The sequence below is a fragment of the Netta rufina genome (genome assembly GCF_964035555.1).
Source record: "Netta rufina genome assembly, chromosome: 2".
In the NCBI taxonomy this organism is placed as follows: domain Eukaryota; kingdom Metazoa; phylum Chordata; class Aves; order Anseriformes; family Anatidae; genus Netta; species Netta rufina.
Genome location: NC_140124.1, coordinates 12537718 through 12562612, shown reverse-complemented (window position 1 = coordinate 12562612; position 24895 = coordinate 12537718). Strand labels below are relative to the sequence as shown.

Here is a 24895-nt window from a genome sequence, read left to right as displayed (position 1 = left end):
TAGTAGAACTACTGTGAAACAAAACAGACTAGTAGAAATAGACCAATGCTAACAATCCTAAAATTACACTGCAATGTAAACAAATAGTCTGATCTGGAAAAGCAAATGCTGAATATCCACTAAAAATAATCCTGAATTCTTTGGTCTCTTGAAAATCACTAATTTAAGGCCTAATAAAGGTCTGTGTGTGTGTGTGTGTGTGTGTGTGTGTGTGTATACATACATACACAATACACACACACACACTTTTAAATTAAGTTTTTGACAGGTATATTTGAAATAACGTCAATCTATATACTTATTTTTACTTATATTTAGATAAAGTAAAAATATAATTTAAACTACATTTTATCCTCTCTAGTAGCTTCTATTATAACTTTTAATTTGCAATCAAGTTTTCTTTATTGTGCAAAGATTTCCCTGACAGATTACACATTAATTTTTGTCAACCAAAATGGCTATTGTGACGATGCTATTACCTATCCACAGAATTTCTAAATCAAAATGAACTTTTCCTATTTTCAATGCAAATTTGTGCTTAGTAATATGGAGAAGGTACTATTAACCATTACTTAAATATTTCATTGAAAAAAATCCTCAAAACATAATAGTAATATAATCATGCAAATAAGGCAAAAAATAGTCACAAACCACAATTAAAAATGAATTAACCAGTGAGGTGACATAGTTGCAAACTGGTAAAAAACAGAATTACTCAGTAAACCATTAATAGGGAAAAATTAAAAAACCAACTGTCTGAAATTTATTTCAGACACCATTTATTGACAACTTCCTAATAAATCCAGCTTTTCTCAGTCTGTAAGTTGTATAAAAGGAAATAAGAGGTAAATAGCCACTACTGCCTTGTGCACAGTGACTTACTAGATCAGATAACCATGTGTCTTATCCAATCTGTTCAATGAATTCCTGTACTTGCCTCTGTTCTTGAGTAGTTTTGCCCCTTTGAAATGAAAGGCTAGAATTTTTTTTTTCATACTGTACCCTTCTTTCTACCAAGATTTTTAGTCTCTTAATTGCGATTACATCACCTTTCCTTCTCTCCATGTCACCTAACAAAAGTGATGACAGTAACCATTAGGACCAGATACTGTAGCAATTGGGAAAGAGACATATCCAAGACATATTCACAATAGAAATTGTCTAGGATAAAAATTTTTAGTTAGACTTGTATCATTTTAAAAAATATTAACTATTATAATAATCAGATGGTGTGTTACAATCACCTTTCTGCCATTATAATATTTGACTAATTTTATAAAATAACATACGATATAGAATTGAAGACAATTTTTAAGGGGGTGACGAAGAAAAAGTTGATTTGTTAATATACCCTAGGGGCAGACACACATTACACACTCATAAAAGAACTCTCACCTTTGGAAGCTCAGCATCTGGTTTTTTGTGTGACAATAATTTGTAGGTGTTAAGGTTGTTTTCAAAGCTCCTAAAGAATAAATAAAATAAACAAATCCAGTAACACAGTAGTTTTTTTGAACACACTTACTTTAAAGAGTAAACTTTTTCATAAGCTGATAGAAAGAGTAAGAAGTTAACAGAACATGTTTTTAAAGATAATATGCAAAATCTTACAAATGTTAAAACTAAGTCAACTCCCAAGTAAGAAAGTTTTAATATCAGTGTTCTGGCTTCACAAAAAGCCTTTAGAAAGCGAGACAACATAGTTCCCATTAAACTTTGTTATCACAAAGTGTATTGGGCGGGTCATAGGTCTTCTAACAAAAAAAATAATGATAATCTTTTGGAAAAAGGTTTCCTTTTTTTTTTTCCTCCACATTTTGTTTAGCCTAGACCTTGGTTGAATGCGAAGCAACACTACAGCAAAAAAATAAATAAAATAAAATATAGCCCCATTTTCAAGAGCATACCTGCCAGTTCATAATATGAATATGCAAGGCTTGTCTATCTCAAACAAACAAAAATAAAGCATGCATCCTGTATTAGGGTAAGAATTTCAAATTCCACTGCTAATCTCAAGACACGGCACTTATTTGAAATAACTGTATATAGATAATGAAAAAATAAATAGAAGATTCTAGAGGAAACATGCCTTAAATACTGAAGGCATTCAAGGCACTGAATTTGACAATGCAGCAACTTCAGCTACAGTACTAGATTTGAAAAGTGGTTTTTTTGTGCAACTAGTAGCAATCACATTGCTTTGTACACGTAATACAATATTACTGAGTAAAACAGATTTCTAAGAATGAACACTTTCTGTACTTTCTAAACACTTAATTGAAAAATATTGTTTTAATTATAAGTATGAATAATCAATCCTCACTCTAGCAAATCAAAGTAACTTAAAAACAGCTATCCAATGTTAGGACTAAAGTTATTACAAACGCAAAACATGGTAATAATTGAAAATGAGGGAACACAAAAACACTCTGTGTTACACACTTTGTAAGATAACATGAAAACATAAAATAACCATATGTAAGGCAAGAGAGTTTTATTAGATGGGTGATAAAACACTTTACTATTAAGCAACTTGAAACAGAACGTGCCCTTTTGACACATACGGGTGCAGAAGGTCTTTCCCCAACATTACTGTTGGAAAACTAATGGCTGCTTACAAATAAATTCATCTTACACAGGATTGGTTTCAAAATCTTGAATAAACAAACATGTGGTTGCTACCAGCCCATTCATACATGACAGCAGCTCTTTTCTCTGTGGCTAGTTATCCTAACATCAGTCACTAGAGTCTCACACGGTACCAAACTAGTTTTCTTTGTTTTGTGTGGCGGGTTTTTTTGTGTTTGTTTTACACAGATAAATGTTTCTATTATTCTTTTTAAGCAACTCTTCTTCCATCTTCTCTACTATATTACTCTAAATACACAAAAACATTTATAAACTGATTTAAATGTAAAGTGCCAGCAGAACAGCAAAGCACTTCAGCCCTTCTAGAGCAAATAAATTAATGTGTTATTTGTCATACCTTCCACGAAGCCTCACAGCCTCAACAAATCTTCCTTCATCCATGGCTTTCTGTACTTCTTGAGTCTTGAAAGAACAAGTTGATTATTCAGTAAGTTTAAAAAAACAACCCAGAAGATTGATTGTCAATATATTTCTCTAAACAGGCACTATGAAATAACTTTCCAAAGTGAAAAATGAAAGACCGATTTTTCATTTTATGACCTACATTTTATCACAGCATAATTTATAGTACACAGGAGAAGAACAAAGTAGAAATTGACACCTCAAGTCTCTCTGGAAAATCAGCGCATCTATTTTGCATTTTCCCTTTTTATTTTAAGCTAAAGTAACACTGAACAGTTTTGGTGGAGAAACCAGAGTGTTGTATACAACGTGCAAATGGATGCAAGCATTCTTCAGATGCTTCCATTGCATTAATGAATATATATTTATTTATATATTATTTATTGGTGGTTCACAGTTATCACTTAGTACCAGAGAACACACACGAAGCTCATTTTTCCCAGATCCGGGTAAGTGTTGTACACATTCCCATCAGCATTTTAACGACAGACCACTGATTATAGTACACAGTGGTCCGTTGTAGTTAATGAATAACGATGAACTGGCTTTTTGCCAGAAACTCACCATCTGCACACACTCCATCAAAGGCAGACGGACAGCCTGGTTTCCAGACAGCGACACAACGCAGGCAGGAGTATCTGGAGTGCCTTCTAAAAGGGCAAGCACAGCTTCTACACCCATACGGCTTGCCTGAAAAAATAAAACATTCAAGTGTTCAAGCAAGTGTTTAAAACCTAAAAGCCTGCACTCACAGAAATGGTCAAGATTTCTCTGAAAATCAACCTGAAATTAATTCTTATTTTTCAGGTGAAACTGTAACAGATTGTTCTTGCAGCTTTGCTTTTTAACCCTACTACAGATTATTTTATGTAAAGTGCTTCACTATTCTGAATTTGACAGACAATTGAGATCTCCCTCTCTCCAGTAAATAATCCGATATCTCTATGCAAGGTGGAGTTCAGCTAGTCATCAGTGTGAAACCACCACAAATGATGAACTGTGCATTTGTACCAAGTGATGCCATGAAAAGTTATTTTAAGTAACTCACCAGAATTCTGTCAAAGGCTGAAGGGGTTCCTCCTCTTTGCACATGACCCAAGATAGTCACACGAGTGTCAAATCCAAGCCGCTGAACCACAAGCTGCAAAAAATTTCAAAATGTGTTTTTATTATATGTAGTTTTATTAGCATAACTAGTTTATGTATCTCTGCCAATGAGTGGTTTTGAAATTCTTTTCCAAAAGGACACTTTGCAAATAATCAGTGATTTCAGCTCAAAAGGGTTTTTTTGTTTGTTTTTTTTTTTTGTTTTGTTTTGTTTTTGTTTTTTAAATCTTAGAGAACAATAAAAATTATTGACAAAGATCCATTTAAAAAAAAAGACAAGACTGTCCAAAGTAAACATAATTATTTCACAATAAGTGGGACATATCAGGATTTAAGTTTTACAAGAAACAATGTATAATATACCTGTAATTACTGATGTAAGCAGATTTCAGACTTTGTATACAATGAAAGTACCAATGAAGTAAGTGTTTCAGACTGTTGTCTTATATTGTGACTAAAAAAGGTCCTAATTAACAGCAACTGAAACAATTTCTCTTTAAGTGCACTTGGATAAATAAAGCACAAATTTAAAATACAACCAGCAAAGTGTGTTAGAATCTACTTTTGAACAGACTTACTTAACAGAAATGTTAGTGTTAGTAAAAAGATCTCTGGTATGGACAAAATAGAAACTGCATCATAAATGTATCGACACTTACATCCTTAACCTTCTCTGATGTTATAGGTTTGTTGTGGCAATCAATAGCTCCTTCAGCTACAATAATAATATTCAGCCTTTTCTTTCGTGCACGATTCTATAGTAAAAAAAAGCATATTCATATAGTTATATAGAAAATCACCACACAATTTCAAAAGAAATTGTTTTGCATTAAAAAAATATTCCCTCTCCATGCAGTTTATACTCAATCACTTCAGAGTTCTCATACATTTTATTTTCATACGGGTATTTTAATTGATGAACCAAAACATCTTATCAAATTAACAAGGAAAGGTGCTAAGAAGTCTGATTGCATTGCTAAATCACTGCTTTCAAAAAAGGATCTACAAGAAGTCAGGAAATCCAAAACAGAGTAATTTATTACCTCTGAAAGCTTAACACACATTGAATCCTCCCATCCTTCTTCTGGTGGGTATTCAGGAATAAATACCCAATCTGCACCACAAGCTAAGGCACTGACAAGAGCTAAATACCTAATAAATATAACAAATACTTAGTTATTTATGGTTCAGATTTCTTGGTATTTCATAATTATATTTGTATGAAACAAAAACTACTGAATATAATACATACCCACAGTGTCTCCCCATAACCTCCAGAACAAACGTCCTCTGATGGCTGTAAAGATGAGAAAACAAATTAACTGCAGCTCAAAAATCCCATCCAAGTTCTTGAAATCAGCAGCTGGTATTGGGAAATATGCTGTGTTTGGTAACATGACCACAGCCTTCATTAGCAAAATAAAAGGCCATATTAAACTACGTATCTTCTACAATTTAATTCATTTTCACTCCTGTTTCATTTTAAGATTTATAAAAGCATTTACAAGAGAAGAGATGAACACTCACTAGCAATGTAAATGATGAAAACTCATAGTTATGAATTGTAATGATACTGCTGTAGGTTTTGTAGTTGTTGTTGAACTTCATAAAACTATCATTTAATTACTACCACTTTACCTGTGGAAAGCTTACATGAAGATGTTATTTTGTACTATTCAATGCGTGTCTGAATCTTCTCTAGAATAGCATGTCTAGGAAAGACTAAAAATGTATTAGAAAAATGAAGCCTGCCCCTAAAGCTGATAAAAGCTGTGCCCCTAGATCTCTACAATCAGATGTTTGGAATTCCGCCATGACAGGAATGAAAGAAAAGCAGTTGCAAATTAAAAAAAAAAAAAAAAAAAAAATCAAGACACATGAAAGATGTGGTTAAAAATAGCTTATATTCACACTCAAGAAATACTGTGTGAGTCAATTACCTAACTTCTATTTAAGATGAACATATATCCTCCATTACTGCATGACAATAGGAAATAAGACATGAAACAACTATGTTTGTTACAGTCTTCTATAACATGCACAATTACCTTTGAGCAGTGGTCATGATGGCATCCACGACTTCAATGATTCTGTGCAAGGCTGAATCAGTACCTATGGTCATATCAGTGCCACAGAAGTCATTATCTATGGATCCAACCATTCCCACAATGTTAAGATAAGCATATTTCTTAACAGCCTCTTCATCAATCTTTCCTGTAAAGAAATATCCAGAGAAAGACGTGTAAGTTTAAACTTCAAAAAAATGCATACTAGAAATATTTCTTGCGTGCTCTATTTTTGTAAATTAAACATATCCAAACGTTAAATAATGTTTAGATATTTTAGGTAGCAGGGTTAGTCAGAAGTACAAAGAAAGGCCAATCAAACAACCAAACAAAAGAATCCTGCACAGAACTCCTTACACTACGGAAGGAAACAAGAGCTTTTCAGTCCATTTCAAAGCGTCAACAGATTATCATGTTTTGTAACCAACCTTAAAATTGGTGGTTGGGACACAATAGCATCCAAATTGTAGGGTCAGTGTGTGACACACAATGTACAAGCAAAAAGATGCAAACTGGATGTAAGGGGGCATACACAAGTAATCAAACCCCACATTTAAGCTTCTGAAGACTTCTCTTCTGCATCACTGAAAGGCTCTGATTTCATGATTAATAAGTAAATAGAATAGGACAGCTCCTACTCTTAAGTTTTCATATATGTCTCCAAAGACATCAGTGAAAATGCTGAGTCACACAACAGTTCTAAAGGATCTCAAGGATGAAATGTCAGCTGTTTAAGTGCTTACAACTACTTTAGTAGCTGTGGCAACTAAACTGTAGCAAATAACACCAAATTTTTCATGCAAGATTCAAGAACTATATAACTGTTTAATGACTATATTAAAGAAAATATTATAAACCATACGGAAAAAATAACTAATGTTTGTACAGATAATTACAGCATTCTGAAGAAGAGTCAGTGTTTTCTGTGAACATATATATAATGCTTTACAAACCATTTCTAGTGTTCCTAAAGTGACATAATAATAATGCAAGGGATATCTGGTTGATATATTCTACTTAGATTTCCAAAAATTGACAAGGATTTTCAATCCCCAAAGGATTTTGAGGGAACTAAGCATCCACAGCATAAGAGAGAAGGCTTTTGCATGGAGTAAATGATACGAAAGGAGAGAGTGAAAAATACAGAACAGGGCTGTAGTAAATGCAGATTTTTATATCTCAGGAAGGTAACCAAAGTAGTTTTAAAGGGATCTGGACTGTTTAACATATTCAGCGATAACCTAGAACAGGAAATGAACAGTAAGGTGCCAAAGTTTATTGTTCATACTGAATTACTTGGGTTCTAAATGTGTGGAAATGTCTGTGAATAAAAAGAAGACTACCAAGACACGATGAGCAGCAATAAAATATCAGATGGAATTCACTGTAGAGAAATATAAACTAACCCACATGAAAACATATCCTAACATGAAAATACTATTTTCTACATAATTATATGATAATGCTGTTTTCATTAATGAATCAGCTTCAGTGCCCAGTAGCAGTCAAAAATAAAATGAAAATATTAGGAAAATATTAGGAAAATATCAGAGAACAAAACAAAGATCATTATACTACTGTGCAGATCCATGGTTTGCCCTCATCTTGAATACTGCGTGCAGTTCGGGTCCTCCCCACCTCAAAAAGGATATGGTAGAACTGGAAAAGGTTCAGAGAAGGGCAACAAAGATGATCATAGGTACAGAACTTATACATATAAGGAACTACTAAGCAAACTAGGACTCCTCCATCTAGAAAAGAGATGATGAAGGAAAAAATACAACAGCTGTAAAATCATAAGTGGCACACAGAAAGAAATCAGGATTGATCATTCACTGTTTGTTCTAACAGAAAAGTCGGAGGACAACAAATAAAACTAGAAACTAATAGGATCAAAATAATCAGGAGGAAAAGATTCTTCACAATCTTCATAATTTGTTGAAGCTGTAGAACTGCTTGCTACAGTGTTTTCCACAAAAATCTGTATCTGTTCAAGGAGACTGTATACATTCATACAGGAGAAATTCATTAAGGACTGCTAACAGCATCTGGTTCAGGAAGTCTTGAAGACAGAAAGGGATGAAACATATGTGAGTACTTATATATTCTGAATAACACAGAGCATCAACATGGCCTTGTGTAGGCTTGCTCTGTTCTTTTTCTTAAACATTCTCTTAGATGCCATCAAATGAATACTGGGCTGGATGCATTTTTATAATGTTCTGATCTTAAACAACTAGGCAGGAAAGTAATAATAAATTATTAACAACCAAATATTGTAGGAAAATTTTGCTTATTGTAGGAAAAAAATGCCATCTCAGTTTACATTTGAGTGAAGGGGCCTTTCAAGCAGAAGGCTCAAAGTTTAGACACTGAAATCTGTTCATAATGGGAAAAAAGCCACACAGACAGATGCCCAGTATTTTTTGGGTGTCTTTTTGAACATTTATGGTATATAGGAAAGGATGTACAGAAATCAAAAACTAATACTTTATGAAGAGATGCATAATTTCCCAGAATGCATGCATTTGATTTTTAAAGTTAATAAATATCCTCCGAATATAGTTTGTAAACATATAGTTAAGGTACATAACCACTCTGGAGATTGAACTAAAAGTCTAGAGGGTCTAAACCCAAACTTACCTTTCTGCGCTAGTTCTTCTAGAAGTCCACTCCATTCTTCACGGAACAGATTGGCACCAGTTAAACTACCATCTCCACCGATCACACACAGATTAGTGATTCCTCTCTGAACCAAGTTGTAGGCTGCCTGCAGGCGGCCCTCCCGAGTACGGAAGGATTTGCACCGTGCACTACCAATAACCGTACCTCCCTAGAAAAAGGAAATATAATGGTTTTAATTTATAACCTAATATATTATTGTATTTTTAAGATGTATTAATTATGAATGGTTATTTTGTAGCATAACCTCCACCTTTAATTCTATAGTGAGTAAAAAGTAATGAAAACAATTATCGAATTTGTTGGAAATTATGTTCACGGGAGTCAATACATACAACAGAAATAAAAAGGTAACACTCAAAAATTTGACTCCTTCTCTGTCCTTGGCCATAACACCTCAATTTTTTCTTGGTTATAGATGCTACAAGATAAAAAAACTGTATTTTTCTATGCTAACCAAATTATGCTTATTATATTTGCATTACAGATAATCTCAAAGAAACGCTCAGTTCACCTGAAAGGAGTTTTCAGAAAGCCTAGCAAGCAGCAAGACCTCTTTGCCAAACATCGCATCTGCTCTGGAAGAACAGTATTACCATGTCGAGGAAAAGCATAAGGAGATCCAAATGGCCACCTTGCAGGACATTGTAATACAAATGCACAAAATCACTGGTATTATCTGAGCTCTAGAGAACTGTAATTACATCCATTACTATAATTCTAAATTCACTTAGACAGGAAGCCAACAGGGTTTTGTAAGAAAGCACTTGCCTTACGAAATACAGTTACTCCTTATTTAGGCCCTATAACATCTTTGCCAATATATCTTCAGGAAGCTAATGACATGTGATATTGAAAATCTAGAACAAAGGTTTTCGAGATTATTTTTGTGCACCAAAAATGAGATCCCACAGAGATCATCTTTAGAAAATGTCAAGCAACTGTATCACAGAAATTAGGCTCTGCTAGAAGTGGTATGTGATCACTTCAGTCATCACAGAAATAAAATTCCATAACTGCAGTTGTTAGCCTGGATGTAAGATTTTGGTTTGTTGTTCAGAGAGATGCTTTGTGTTCCCACCCTTATACCCTAACACTTACTACTTGCAGGATACTCGAAACGCTTTCCCATGAAACTTCAACAATATTATCACCTCCGTCAACCATTCCTTGGTAACCCTAAAAAAAAAAAAAGTATTTCAAGAAGGCTGATTTGAAAAGCTGTAGCATTTCCACTGTATTCACCATATAGTAGTATTCACATTAAATGCAACTCTAAGTAATGAGAAACATTGAATTAAAAGATACTTAATTCAAATGAAATAATGTTCAATCAGAAAAATCTACCTCTGTAACACTTTGTATGCTTTTCCCCCAAGGTATGGATAAGCAAAGCAAAATAAACAGCAACAAGCAAAAAGTTTTCATACAGGAAGAAGAAATCAGGTTATTCAATCTTATATGCCTTAACTCAAATTGTCTTCAAAAACCAGTGCATATTCTAATACAGAAAGAACTACACTGAGCTGAAAGAAAGAAAATGATGTAGTTAGCAGCTACAGAAAATTGTTTTGCTTGGTTTTATTAACTCCCTGTATAAATATTAGCAGAAAGATGATAGTTACAGACTGTTTTCCATTAGGTGATATTGTAAACACTAATGAGAAAAAGAAAATACAGCAAATTTTGAACCTGCAAAAAACTAATTGATATAGAGAGAAGACTAAAACTGGAGTTACTATTCGTTTTTTTGACATTTCTCTAAATTCAAAGGGAAACAATACACCAATTTTAAAAGAAATGTGTATAAAAGGAACTAATTAACCATTCTTCCATATCCAGTTACTGCAAGGCAGTACATATTTATTTTTAGGGTTCTCTGTAATAAGTCAATTGGAAGCTGCAATAGAAAGCTTGTAAAGACAGAAAAAATTGGAAACACTTAATTTGGGATGATCCAGAGGAAGCAAAGGTTTTAGCCATTAAGAAAGTTCATTTACATGTTACAAGCTTGCACTGGCTTAAGAAGGTGATGTTGGAATACAATATAATATGATATGATAGGAATATTCTATAAAATTTGAGTCACCTGCTAGAACGTGAATATAAAGAAAACCTCGACTCAGCAAAAGTATGAGTTACATGTAAGATAATCAAGTAATAGTAAAGAAACAGTTAGGTAGAAGATAATCTGTCCCTAATTTCTGTCCTTAACAGATCTTTTCATTATTTTGTATACTCTCTAGATACCTTTAATATGTAACATACACACATACAAAATAAGACATCTTAAGGCTCAGATATTATTTGCATAATTCTTTCAAAATTAAAGATCAAGCTGGGAAATAATAAATCCTTAATCTATTTAATTTATCTACAACTTTATTTCTGAAAAAGCGCAGACCCTCAGACAGAAACATTCCATTATATCCAACTGAGCCTGATAAACAAATTGCAGAGTTCAATTATCAGAGAATTGTTAAAAGAAAAACAAATAAAAAAAAGAAACCAGAGTGTTACTCATATCGATAAATAATGGATAGAAAGCTTCTCCTATCCACATTCCTGTTGGCTACAACAACACTGAAATACATAGCCTATAAATCCTGAACGAATAGCATGATGCTATACCCTAACTCTGCTTGTAAGAGACTATATATAGCAAGCTGCGCTACAAGCTGACAAAAATGCATACAGTCCACGAATTTGCTCAAATCATTCACTTCCCCTTCCTACCTGAAAGGAAAAATAAACAAACTGGATCCAATAAAGTATTCTAAGTATTAAAGGCATATCATGAGACTCACAGATGAAAATTGCTAATTCATATTTTATTAACAGATCTAAAGCATAGAAAGAGCAAAGGAATAAACTACTACTTGAAGTTGGCTCTGTGATTTGAAACACTTTACAGCAAGGCTAAAATGAGCTGACTGACTCACAGGATGGTTGAGTTTGGAAGGGGCCTCTGGAGGTCATTTTGTCCAACCTGCTCAAGCAGGGCCACGTAGAGCCAGGTCCAGCCTCAACCAACCATTCTGTAACTCTGCGTGACCATGAGCTTCTCTGTGTTGACAAGCAATAACAATTAATAATTCCTCTAACTGAAAGGTAGCTTTTGGAACAGGCTAGATGCATATTAGCTTTGTTTACATTAGCTTTTACTAACTCAGTTCTGCTTGCCAAATGGTGCATGTAAGCTAGCTCGGAACAACGTAACTACAATTTCAGCTCTGTTCTTCCCTGCCACTAACAGGTACAAAAACCATAGAACTTAAAAAAAAAAAAAAATCTTTCTATAAAAGCTACAGAGGAAAAAAAAAGGATCAAGTAGAATTTAAGTATTAATAATAAAAATGATTTCCATTTATCATTTTACCTACTTAAACGCTGATGTTAACCTTGGGGACAGAGCAATTCATTTTAAAAGTGTAATTCAAGATTAAATATTTCATCAAATATTGCAAACTAAACCTGTTAGATTTAACACTGTCATAATTGTCTGATTACTGATAATCTCTGCCTGGCATGCATATAGACCTTAATAAAAATATGGTGGCAATTTGCCAATTTACCCCCCAAAAAATGTTTACAGTTTCTAAAATAGCAGCTTTGGTACTAACATACTCGAGCTATAAGGCAAACATGGAAAAAAAAGAAAAAAAAAAACTGTAAAAAATACAACAATACATATTCAAAGGTCAACCCCTTGTCATGCTTCCTTCTTCTAACATCTGATAGTTTAAAGACAAACTAGAGGAAATCTGTGGGTCACACGTTTGCAGGGCACATGTGAATATAGCGTAACTCTAGAAGAGAGCAGCAGGGACAGCAAACCTTGCTTCTGATCTTAAGTCCACAAAAAAAGCTATAGGGAAAGAACAAGTTATCTTCTGATATGATTCATGTTAAATAACTGTTGAAGCCCAAAATATATGCTTAATTACTCAGTTTTTCTGGTTATTGCTTATAAAAATATCACTGGGTGCACAAAACACCACATAAAAGACATGAAGATTTCCACACAGAAATCCATGACAGCTTTACCACTGAGTTTCCAATGCTCTTGGAATGCCTCTTAAGAAAAGGTCTCTTAAGCAAGGCAAAGAACCTAAGGGTTCCACAGCTTAGCGGTAAGAGCAAACAGCCACTGGGAACTATGTGGCCTGCTTCAATTGAGGAAAAAAGGGAAGTTATTTATATAAATATTTAGGATCTCAGTTTCTCAAATTGATAGCCATATATGACAGCTAACACTTCTATATGAAAAAACACATTTCTGATTAGTAAAAATAAATAAAAATAAAACAGCTTCCTAGCGCAGCCTGGTACTTTTACACATACTTCCTACACTTACTACATTTTCACAGCATGAATAAGTCCATGGGTATTAAAATTTTAATTCAGGTTGTGTAGATATGGGAAATAATGTGATGGTTTTCTATGATGGTAGCTACAAACTGTTTAAATCCTAATATTAAGCGCTAAAAGATGCTAACATGAATAAAATATAGAACCAGAGCAACTGTGTAGAGTAAGCATTATTTCCACAAAAGAACTGTAAACATTATTTCCACAAATGAACAGCGTAATTCTCAAACGTGCTCATTTCAATTACATAAGATACATGTCTTAGTTTTGTTTGTTTTGTTGTGGTTTTGGTTGTTTTTTTTTGTTTGTTTTGTTTTTGTTTCTTTTTTTGTTGTTGTTGTTGTTTGGTTTTTATTTTTTTTATTTTATTTTATTTTACAATTAATTTTAATTTTCATGTTTGTCTGTTTTTCCTCCTCCTTTTGGGAATTAAGGTATGTCCAAACAGCATAAGAATTCCAATATCTAATGTTTTCTTTCTTTGGGCCTTGACAAGATCAACTTAAACTCTATAAAATTAGATAAGTCTTACTTCACTGCCTTTTTCTGCTTATTTATCTTGTTAGTCTCTCTTACCTCTAAAAGAAGGACAGAAAGATTGAGCTGTTGTTTTATGTAGAATATTGACCTAGCTTTGGACACAGTTGTAGAAGACAGTGATTTTTGCAGTGCAGAAGTTCTTATGAGGGAAAGCAATAGTTACATGGAAAAAAAGAGCAGACAACTGCAGCAAAGTAGGCTTCAGAAGGCTGAGACGTTTAACTCCATTTTTGGCTCCAAATAAGAAAACATTGCCAAAGTAGGGCAACAAAGATGTTGAAAAGACTAGAGGGCATGACTTATGAGGAACAGTTGAGGATACTTGGTTTGTTCAACTTAGAGGAGTCTGAGGGGTGACTTTGCTGCTGTCTACAGCTTCCTTGGGGAGGGCGAGGAAGGGGGGTGTTGATCACTTCTCTCTGGTGACAGGATGAAAGGGAATGGCTTAAAGTTGTGTCAGGGGAAGTTCAGACAATATCAGAAGAAAGTCCTTCACTGAGTGTGGTCAAGCACTGAACCAAGTGGTTACAGCCCCAAGCCTGTAGGTATTCAAGAAGCAAAACTCCAACAATAACTTGGTTTCTACAAATGACTTTCATTCAAAAATTATGTGACTTCACTCTTATCAAATTTTAGCAATTGATAGAGAAGCACGATAACTTTCACTGGGATTTTGACAAATTCAGAAAAACAACAGCACTTCTATGGAAATTCATCACTGGATACACTGCATGATACAAAATAGCCATTAAAAAGCAAACAAACTCAAAGATAAATTACAACAATGATAATTCTCAATTTATATATAATTTAAAAAAAATCTGGTCTTTCAGAACAGCCAAAAAACCTCCTTACTTTCTCAAAAACATTTGACCTATTTCAGCAATCCTGCAGAACAGCTGAACATTGAAAGAATTTTAGAGATTGGTCATGTAATTAGTACACACACAGTATTCAGGGCTTTTGTGCTACACTGCTACAGCAAGGAGAATTCTGGAGCACAGTGCTCCACTTATTTGCATTTCAATGCACTTCACCTCTCTTTAGTAAATGAGCTGTAGGAATAAGCAGACCAAGAAAGAAGATGGATAAATAGCTGCCTTTTAAAACTAAATTGTATATTTTGCATGCACAAAACAGAAAATAAAGTACTTTCATAACACCTCTATGAATCCGAGTACTCCTTTTGTTAAATAACTTTAAAAAACAAAAAAAAATTTTGATAGGAGTACTGACTACTGAGTTTTGCCCCACAGCAAATGTTTTTTATGATTTGTAATCACCCCATACTTCTAAGTAGTTGTAAAGGAATTCAAGTGTAAATAGAATGACTTTTTGCTGAAAAAGTATTTACGGTATTGTGCAATTTGCACATTTTATAACTGAAGGTGTCTTTCAAGCTGAAGTCTAACCTGAATTTAAGTCTTCCGATAAGACATGCTCAGATAGTATTCTTTTGTCATTTACATTAAACTTGCCTTCTGCATGTTTCATTTCAGAGGATTGTTATGTTTCTTATGTAAGTTAATAGTCTTCATGCACATGCAGTCATAATCTTCAACCACAAAATTCTGATGTCTGGATATGCTACTTTTTTGTTTGTTTCTTAAAAAAAAAAAATAATAATAATAATAAAAAAATCCTATCTTTAAACCAGGGAAGATGGAACCAGCCTAGCAGAACTCATAAAAAAAGAAATGGTGTTATTTGTGAAATTGTGACAATGGCACATTCTTATCATACCCTGGGGGGAAATAAGAATTAGAAGTTTAACTAGATTTATTTATACATCACAATAATTGAGACCAAATCCAATAATAATAATTGGGGACAAACATCTGACAAGTACACAAATACCTATCTCACTGTTGAGTGTCAACCACCTCTGTATTCTTAATGCTTTCAGGCTTCTGGTGCTATATGGATTATTCCATTTATTTACAAGTGACTTAACTTTATCATATATCATGTCAGAAGCGCTTTACACACACACAAAAAAAAGCTGATATGATTAAAAGGGAATGATATCTACAGCATTTTTTTTTCCTATTTTGTTACTCACTCTCTATGAAGTTTCCACAGTCAGAAAATTACTCAAATACAGTCAAAAGAAATACAGAATGAATAAAAACCACTAACCTCATAAACAAAATAGACTTTGGCTTTTACATAGATTCCCATGCGTACCACTGCACGTACAGCAGCATTCATACCTGGTAAGAAAAAGCAAAATCACATTGTTCCAGGTTACCTTTTTTTGTGTGTATAGTGTAAACTTTCAGCGTTTTTGAAAATAAATAAAAATAAGAACAACAATTAATTCATTCCTAAAGGAAGACAATGATCAGCATCTATTATACCAGGAATTTGCTTAATGATATTGCAATCAGTCTATAAATATGAAGGTTGCAGTAGTATTTACCTTAATATAATAATGATATGCCAGTATGCATGTCGGTCTGTGATTAAATTGCTGTCTATTGTAAAACAGCATTGTAAAGCTAACAGCTACTAAACCAGAAAGAGAAAGGAAATTCACAATGAACACTCAACCAATTTAACATCTTCAAAAGGGATATTATGCTACAACAGCTCTTTTTCCTGAGCTCTCCAAACAACGTGAGTATAGAGTATTCTGTCAGGAGCACAGCCAAAGCTCCTGACATTGAAGGAAAAAGGAAATAAAGAAATAGCTGGAAATTAACACAAGAAATGTTTTTTGGACACATCTCACATAAAAGAAAAGTGCCTATATGCCACTTTGCTTCCCTGAAATGCAAATTCACACTGGAACTCTCTGCTCACATATCTGACAAACTATACTAATATAAAGTATTACATGCAAGCGTAATGATCAAACACGATCTCCTCAGAAACAGTGGAAGTTCCACTGGTCCCCCTACATTTGTTAAATGAATTTCTATCATAATCCATCACTTCAGGTTTCATGTTACCTTTCTCATTAATCAAGATGTTCACAAAAGTAATATGCTAATTGCTTCTATACCACTTAAAAAAGGCATGAGATTATCCAAAGCCTGAGGACAGAAGCTGCAGTTAGGCTACACTGAAAGATTAGCCTCTGCACATCAGCTGAAAAGGGATGCCAGAAACAAGACAAATTCTCCAAATCTGCTGCATTCACAGAATCACAGAATTTCTAGGTTGGAAGAGACCTCAAGATCATCGAGTCCAACCTCTGACCTAACGCTAACAGTCCCCACTAAACCATTTCCCTAAGCTCTACATCTAAACGTCTTTTGAAGACTTCCAGGGATGGTGACTCCACCACTTCCCTGGGCAGCCTGTTCCAGTGCCTCACAACCCTTTCAGTGAAGAAGTTCTTCCTAACATCTAACCTAAAACTCCCCTGGCTCAACTTAAGCCCATTCCCCCTCGTCCTGTCACCAGGCACGTGGGAGAACAGGCCAACCCCCACCTCGCTACAGCCTCCCTTGAGGTACCCATAGAGAGCGATAAGGTCGCCCCTGAGCCTCCTCTTCTCCAGGAATTCAATATCAAAATAGCAAAGCAGTAGGTCAGCTCTGCTGTTAACGTAGGTGTTACGTGCTCACCAATCTGGAGATTCGAGAACATGATAGCTAGAATACATAAACTCACAACACAGTAAGCCATAATGGCCTATCCCCACAATACCATTACTGGGAGAAAAGAAAAAAAAAAATACTGAGCTATAAATGCCTACCTGCCTAAATAAAGAATGAGGCTGAGGTATTCTCAGAGATTGACTAATGAGGAACATACCAGAAAATTCCTGAAGTTAGCTAATGTTAAAAAAAAAAAAAAAAAAAAAATCAAAAAAGTTTGCCAAAATCATGTAGACAGCTTTGTTGATGTATAATTAACGAATAATAATATAATTTGCATAATGTCACTTCACCTTAAGACTCAAATCTTAAGTAACCACGCTTTCCCCCAAAATCTGTATTAGGAAATAAAAGCAAGAATTGTCTCTTTGTCCCTCTGTCTTGTGGCAGAACATGGAAAAGTTCTCAGGTGCCAAGAAAGCTAAAAGCACAGCTCTGGAAGAAAAACTGGCTAATGCCAAGGAAAAGCTGAGAACTTCTTTTGACACACTGTACTGAAAAGAAAGTTAGCATGCTAAATTTCAGATTAAAACTAATCTATTACACAGAGTGAAGGTATCTCCTCAATTAAGCAGTTCAAAAAGAAAATACAAATAAAAGAATAACATCCCCCCCTTCCAAATTCCTCTGGAAAGCAGAGACAAAGACCTTTAACTGTATAAAATCAACCGTTCTTCACAGCACTGCCATTTTCTGCAAACCAAGAAGACACAGGCACAAGCTACTCCTTTCATCAAAGTCCACCGCATACTTAGCTCGTTCTGTGCACAACTGTTTGTTTGATTAAGAGATGAGGACAACTTTTTGTACTATCCCTATCACCACACAGTTTTAGAAGAGAGCTGGCAAGCTCATTTTCTGAAGGGAAGATGTCCATTATCACTCAGAGAGGAGTACTCAGAACTGCCCTCATAAGATTTGTTCTTGAGGTTCAAATGTCACCTTTCCCGTCTGGCTCCTGAGGGGACACAGTAACACATCTTTGGTATCTAACAAACGTTTGGCTTCAAAGACTCTGGTGTCTCACTCATTAGCTGTCTCTGTTCTCCATGTATCTAAGTAAAATAAAAAAAGGTGTCTGTGATTCCAGCCAGCTGAGGCAGAATTGTTTTGTCAGCAAAAAGAGTATTTAATAAAATAAGACATTAAATACAAACATCCAAATCTACTAAAGACGCGAACTTGTCTTTTATCTTATGTTTCTGCTTTATTGGTCCTGTACCATATCTTTATATCTTTAGCATAAATCTCTTAATCATTGTACTTTAAAGAAGGATTCCTCTGTTCCTATTCCAAATTCTCCAGATCTGCCAGAACTTTTTTTTTTTTAACCAAAAAATTAGCCTAGTTGATTAGGCTTACCTTTCACTCTTCTAAAACAGAAAATTTAAGCATTTATTTCTTAAAATGGCAAATCCACTAACTCTTTAACCATGAATATATTCTTAATACAGTTGCATACGTTTTTAGTGAATACTTCCCAGTTTCCCTGTCTGACATGAAAAACTGGTGAGACTCATAATTTACCTGTCCAAAAAGACAGTAAAAGCTCAAGAAAAATGCAGGAACTACAGACAAAAACCATTTTCTCTGTACCACCACTAAAACTTTGTAAGTTCACGTAACAGGCATTATTATTGCGTGGCGATGCAGGCTTTATTTCTTTATATAGGAAGAGGATTTGGGCATCTATTGGCAAACTCCTAAAGAAGTGGCTGGCATTTCAGAAGGACTAAAGCACACTATAATTCGGTATCTGCAAAATACAGGTAAAACACTGAAGCTTTAGATTTTATGTTGGCTTTCTAAATCTGAATAGACTGCATTGCTTGCAGTGATTCAAGTATGTAAATACAAAGGATTTCACAAAGTCTCCGCATAACTTGTCTAACAAAGCGCTGCTCTATTTCATTATCTGTGGAGACTTACAATAGCGTTTGTGAATTACTGTAATATCTATGAAATGTAATTACACGCTTATTACTGAAAAACAGATTTATCCAGTTAGCCATGGATTTAGTCCTGAATAATAAATACTGTGCCGATGAATGTAGGATTAGAATAGCAGCTTTAAAAGCAAGCTACAGATAAAACCAATATTTTTTTTTTGGTTTAATGCAAACACTTTTGCAGAGAAGCCTTTGAAGGAAGAAAAGATTTATTTTGTTCTTTTGGACTCTGCACAGATTACGCTACCTGCAACGACTTAGATGGCTTTATGTAATGCCTAAAATTAATTTCAGAGTGGATGATTTACTGTCCTTCTTGATATTCTCTATTCAGTTCTCTTTGAAGAAGCTGATTTTTCATAGCAGAGTTACAAACAGTACTGCAGAACTCTTTAAATTATTTCAAAGACACTCCCCCCAGAAGAATATTTCTCTCTTGTGCCTACATACTGTTTCACGTGCACGTGCAAAATTACAACAATGGAATTTGAGTAAAATTAAAACACAGTTTTGTGTTTAGCTATCTTTTTTCACGTTAGTCAGCTCAAAGAGGCCTTTAAACAAGTAACTATAACACTAACCATGTAAAAGAAAATGTAAAACTATGCATCTTGCTCACATATCAAGAAATCCTTAAGTTTCAACTATTTTAATTTTAGTTATTGGCTTAAATGCACATTTAATGCCTTAACACATGAACTACAGAAATGTCTTAACACTGTTAAACAGAAAGAATTTATTCAAGGACATAAATGGATATACCTATAATACAGTAGGAGGCTATAATCGTCAAATGGAAAGATAAGAAGCTGTAGTCAAATACAAAACACTGAACAAATCATTAAAGCTAAATGGAGAAAATTCAAATTGTTTTGTTAATTACATAACATTTTATTGCACATTAATGATTCTAATTACCTGAAGAGAAATACTATACAGTTTAAGCGCTTAGAAAAACTGTATCAGATCAGAGCTCTGTACTACACAAATATTTACATAACATCTAGACTGCAAATATATCTACTTCTTCACAATTTAAAGGACATCTGAAGAGACTACTTTCAATCACAGATTCTGCAAATAATAGATAAGCTTCCTCCAAAATATTAAATGTCTTGAAACAGTTACAGTCATCCATTAGTAACCACATGCCTTATTTTTTTTAATATATATTAAAAAGTGGACACATGTTTTGCACATGGATGTCTCTACACACACAATCATATTTGCTGGAAAAGATGCCTTTATGCCACGTGATTATCTTCATATTACATGAGTGTTAATAAATAAATTGTACATTTTGGATGTCATGAAAGAGTGCATATTTTATTATTTGTTCAGTGGCCAAAATTCATTTTTCCAAAGGAAGTGACCAGGATAAGAACAGTACATCTACACTACTATATTAAATATGCCTTGAAATGTCATTGGCAAGCCTGTAATGTATCAAACAGAGAAATGCAAATCTTTACTTCAGCAGCCTTGGTCTAGTATATTCTAGAATATTACCAGGCAATCCAGATTTCTAGTCCCCTCACTTGCTATCTTCCACAACACTAAATCCTTGAGTTAGTATCAGAAATAACGTGATCACCTCTAAGAACAATAATCCTGAGCAAGTAAATGGGAACAGCTCAAAGGAACCACAAGCTCATCCTTTTTCAACAGCATGCAATTGCCTTCTGTCAGATGCTTTCAGACGATATTGCTCCTGCTGCTGAGACACACCTATCATGGTTCTGGAATAAGCAGCCTGACTGGAGGTTATACAAACATGAAAGTGACCTACAGCTGCCCAAATCGTCTGTGGTAGTCATTGCCAACTACCATAAAATACAACCACGTACCTGAAGCAGATCATGGTAAATCCCACTGAGTAATGATGGAAGCATGAATAAAACCAATTTTTAGTCTATTTTTCTGAGCTTCAATCTCTACCATTTGTAAATAGTCCAGGAAATGAATTAACCCCTAAATTTTGAGAGTTGTCAGAATTTTGCCTCTCAAGGTAATTGTGATTAAGGTAGAAAGTACTTACTCTAGTTTACTAGTTAGCTGGCTAGCTAAAGCGATGGACTGCCAAGTTTAATGCTCACACACATTAGTGTACAAACTACACCTTTTTGATGTAAAATAAACCAGCAATACATTCTTTAACCCCACCAAAAACAATACTTCACGAAGTGTGGTGACTAAATCATAATAATCCCAGCATGGCATGTACACATTATATAGTGCTTAATATTTCACAGCTGGCAAAAAAAAAAAAAAAAAAACTTACAAGGAAGTACCACAAAGGTGGGAAAGTGATTTACACTTTAACACATCCTATAAATAGGAAGGCTTGTTTGTTTTACATAATGCTACTTCTAAATTATTCACAACAGCAGTAAAGGCAGTAACTTGTATTCTAAAACAGTATCAAGCATATTTTGTTCTAGGATAAGATTTACAGCCCACCTGTCTAAATCCAGACACCTATTGGGACGCAGATATGTGTTTATTGCAACTTTAACAGGTATTCTTTCCACTGTATTTCCTGCTGAGGCTGGTTTACATTACAGATAATCTGACCTTTTCTACATCTACGTAAGACATTTGAAAGAAAACCACAGACTGGAACTTTTTTATATTTTCACTTTTTTGTCTATGTCACGGTTTGTAGTTTTACCTGCTCTACAATTTTGCTTTAAAATTTATTTGCAACAAGTTCTGCAGCAATAGCAGCATATTTCCTTCTGCGTATCCTTCACAGTTTCTCTAGAACATTTGCCCTACACAGAGCAAATGACCTTGACAGGGCATGACTCATTCTGTCCCTTGCTCTACGCCTAACCCAGCATGCAAACAGACTACAGGTTGTATATCTTACACATCTCTGTCATTCAAGATAGTAAGGCTTATGAACCTCAACTGCCTCGTGTCATTTGGTCCGAATGATCAGGTCCTAAAATTGCTTTTTTCTTGTTCTAAGTTAGGTCAACAAAGCTGCCTACAAGATGTCTTGGAAGACATCCAGCTTGCTTTGTTTAGTCTTTATGACAACCTCTCTCCTCAGACAGCAGCTTTCACAGGTTGTTCATCTTTACCTTTCCGTGGAAATATGCTGCAGTTGCAATCTGCCAGATAATGTCTAGATGCTATCCACTCATTCTGCAATTTGCAGAATGCCTTAATTCACATAGTGACAAGTGGAGATTAATACTTTATAAAAGGAGATGCATCTGCCGCTGCATTATATAATCTCCAGACACGCGGAAGCGAGCAGCAGGGTTCAGCCTCTTGCTGAACACGCTACTGCTGCTTGAGGCAATGCCCTGTCACACTTAGAAGTTAAAATGGCGATTTGGGTGACCTGACCACTACAGCAGAAAAGCCTTTATTCGCAGTCCCTTCTAGAATCACTTGTCAGTGGAAGTAATGAGAGCAAACAGCGGATAAAACTTGAACAAATGTAACCTGACTGCAGAGGAAAAGAGAAGCCATTTAAGGTCATCAGCTTGCTTTTTCTCTGGAACTGTTTTCCTTCCTGGTTGGCACTAGATCAACCCCAATCAGAAAGATTCCCGAGGATCCCAGGTAAGACCGGGGACTCCCCGTTATTCCTGCGGAGGGAGGGCGGGAGGATGCTTCTCCCAGCCCAGATGACGCAAGGAGGCGGAATCTGCAGCGACTCGCAGTGGATCACGTACACACCGGAGGGGGGGAGCGGGCAGACGCTGGTCCACGCGATGGGCTGCCAGGAGGGCGAGCGGCAGGCACGGCTCTGCCCATACCCACTTGCCCATTGGGAGGGCCAGGAGAGGCTCCACCATGGATGCAGACCGGTCCCTGCACGTTTCCATATGCAACGCAGCAAGCAGTGGTCACTGAGCTGCCAAGTATAAAGGAAAGAAAGGGAGGCTTTTCTCTTCCTCCTCTCTCTTCAATCCACAAACGCGAGTAACGTTTCTTCTCGAAGTTAAAGTACTTCCGAGGCACTCTCCGGGGAAGTAAAAAAAAAAAAAAAAAAAAGTAAATAAAGCAAAGGAGCTAAAAGCAATCATCACAAAACTCTCCCAGCAAGCGTGGAGAGTCCTGTGAAGCAGCACGAAAAGCTGGAGGTCTGAAATCTTAATTAACTGAAACTTCAAGCTGTTAGCGTAAGTGAGGTTTTCTGGTAGAAAAGGGGAAACGAAAGTGCGGGAAAAAAACTACTTCACGACTAAAGTACGTTGAGATCGAGCCTCTCTCTTTCCCCCTGATGCCCGCGCGTCTTTTGTTCCCCCTGCTCGCGCGGCTCGGGCTCCCTCTGCACTGAAGGCATTCAGGGAGGTGGAACACGCTGCCAGCACGCTCCTCCCGAGAGCAAGCCACCGCCTGAGCTTCCTACATCACGGCCGGGCACACGAACGTGTCGCCGGGGCAGCCTCCCCCCGCCGTGAGGCAGCACGACCTCCTTCCTTCCCCCCCCCCTCCATTTATTTCCCCGGGGGCGAAGCCGTCTCGGCGGCAGGAGTTGCTAACGCCGCAGCGCTGCTTTCTCTCCCTCTCTTCCCCGCCCGGGGCAGGCTGAGGGGAGGCCACGCGTTAGGAAGCGAGGGTGAGAAAAGGAAAGGAGGCACGGAGGATGAGAGGCCGTTTGCGGCCAGGCCGCGAAAAAAAAAAAAAAAAAAAAAAAAGAAAAAAAAAGGTTATCTTTTAAATGATCTTAGTACGAGATAGCAACAGGAGGCGCAGGACCCCCACACCCCCTCCAGGCTCCCTCGAGGCCGCTCTCCCCCGCCGTGCCCTAGCCGGAGCGGGGCCTCCCCCAACCACCCCGTCCCTCCATCCGCCCCCCGGGGAGGGGGAATTCCCCCCTCCTCGCACCTCCCCCCCCCCAGCCTTCCTCCCCCTCTCCTCATCCTCCCTCCGGGCTCACCCTGGGCATCGCCGCCGCTGGTGAGCACGCCGATGGCTTTCCCGGTGCCCGAGAGGTTCTCGAAGAACTTGGGCTGGTGATCCATGGCGCCGGCCGGGGGGGGACCGGGCGAGGTCGCTGAGGGAGCCCCTGGCCTCGGGGCTCTGCCCTGCTGCCCGGCGCCTCGACTCCGCCGAGCGCTCGGCCTCCGCGGAAAACAAATTTAAAATAAAATAATAATAAAAAAATGGGATAAAAATATAAAGCGGTGCTGGTGTGGCTTTGCAGACGGATAGTAAGGGGTAGTTGGGTGCCAGAGGGCGGGGAGAGAGAGGAAGAGGCGAAGAGAGCGCGAGCGAGACCAGAGGAGGCGCAGCGCACACCGCAGCCTCGCCGCGCTGCCTCCCCCGGCTCCGGCTGACAGCGCGGCCCGGTAACGCCCCTAACGCCCCGCCGCCACGGGCGGTTGACGGACGGGCCGGGGAGCCAATGGGAGGCCGAGGTGCCGGAGCGAGCGGAGGCCGTTACGGCGGCGGGGCGGGGCCGGGAGGGGTGGGGGCGTGAGGAGTCTGGGGTGGGGGCGGAGGCGGAGGAGGGGTGCAGGTGGCGGCGGGAGGACCCTTCCCTTCCCTTCCCTTC

The 24895-nt window shown here is 36.7% G+C and overlaps 1 protein-coding gene across 3 annotated transcripts in view; it reads right to left on the bottom strand.

The window, feature by feature from the left end:
• Positions 1-24653, bottom strand: part of PFKP (phosphofructokinase, platelet) — a 45145-nt gene extending 20492 nt beyond the window's left edge. For all 3 annotated transcript variants that reach the window (XM_084281956.1, XM_084281954.1, XM_084281955.1), the window contains exons 1-12: positions 24278-24653; positions 15957-16030; positions 10008-10085; positions 8868-9057; positions 6207-6372; positions 5411-5455; positions 5202-5310; positions 4818-4913; positions 4100-4192; positions 3616-3741; positions 2987-3051; positions 1396-1465 (exon numbers count right to left, since the gene is read on the bottom strand). In XM_084281956.1, coding sequence (XP_084138082.1) covers positions 1396-1465; positions 2987-3051; positions 3616-3741; positions 4100-4192; positions 4818-4913; positions 5202-5310; positions 5411-5455; positions 6207-6372; positions 8868-9057; positions 10008-10085; positions 15957-16030; positions 24278-24362 — 1197 coding nt within the window. In that variant the 5' untranslated portion in view covers positions 24363-24653. The remainder of the gene's footprint in view (positions 1-1395; positions 1466-2986; positions 3052-3615; positions 3742-4099; positions 4193-4817; positions 4914-5201; positions 5311-5410; positions 5456-6206; positions 6373-8867; positions 9058-10007; positions 10086-15956; positions 16031-24277) is intronic.
• Positions 24654-24895: the final 242 nt, after the last annotated feature.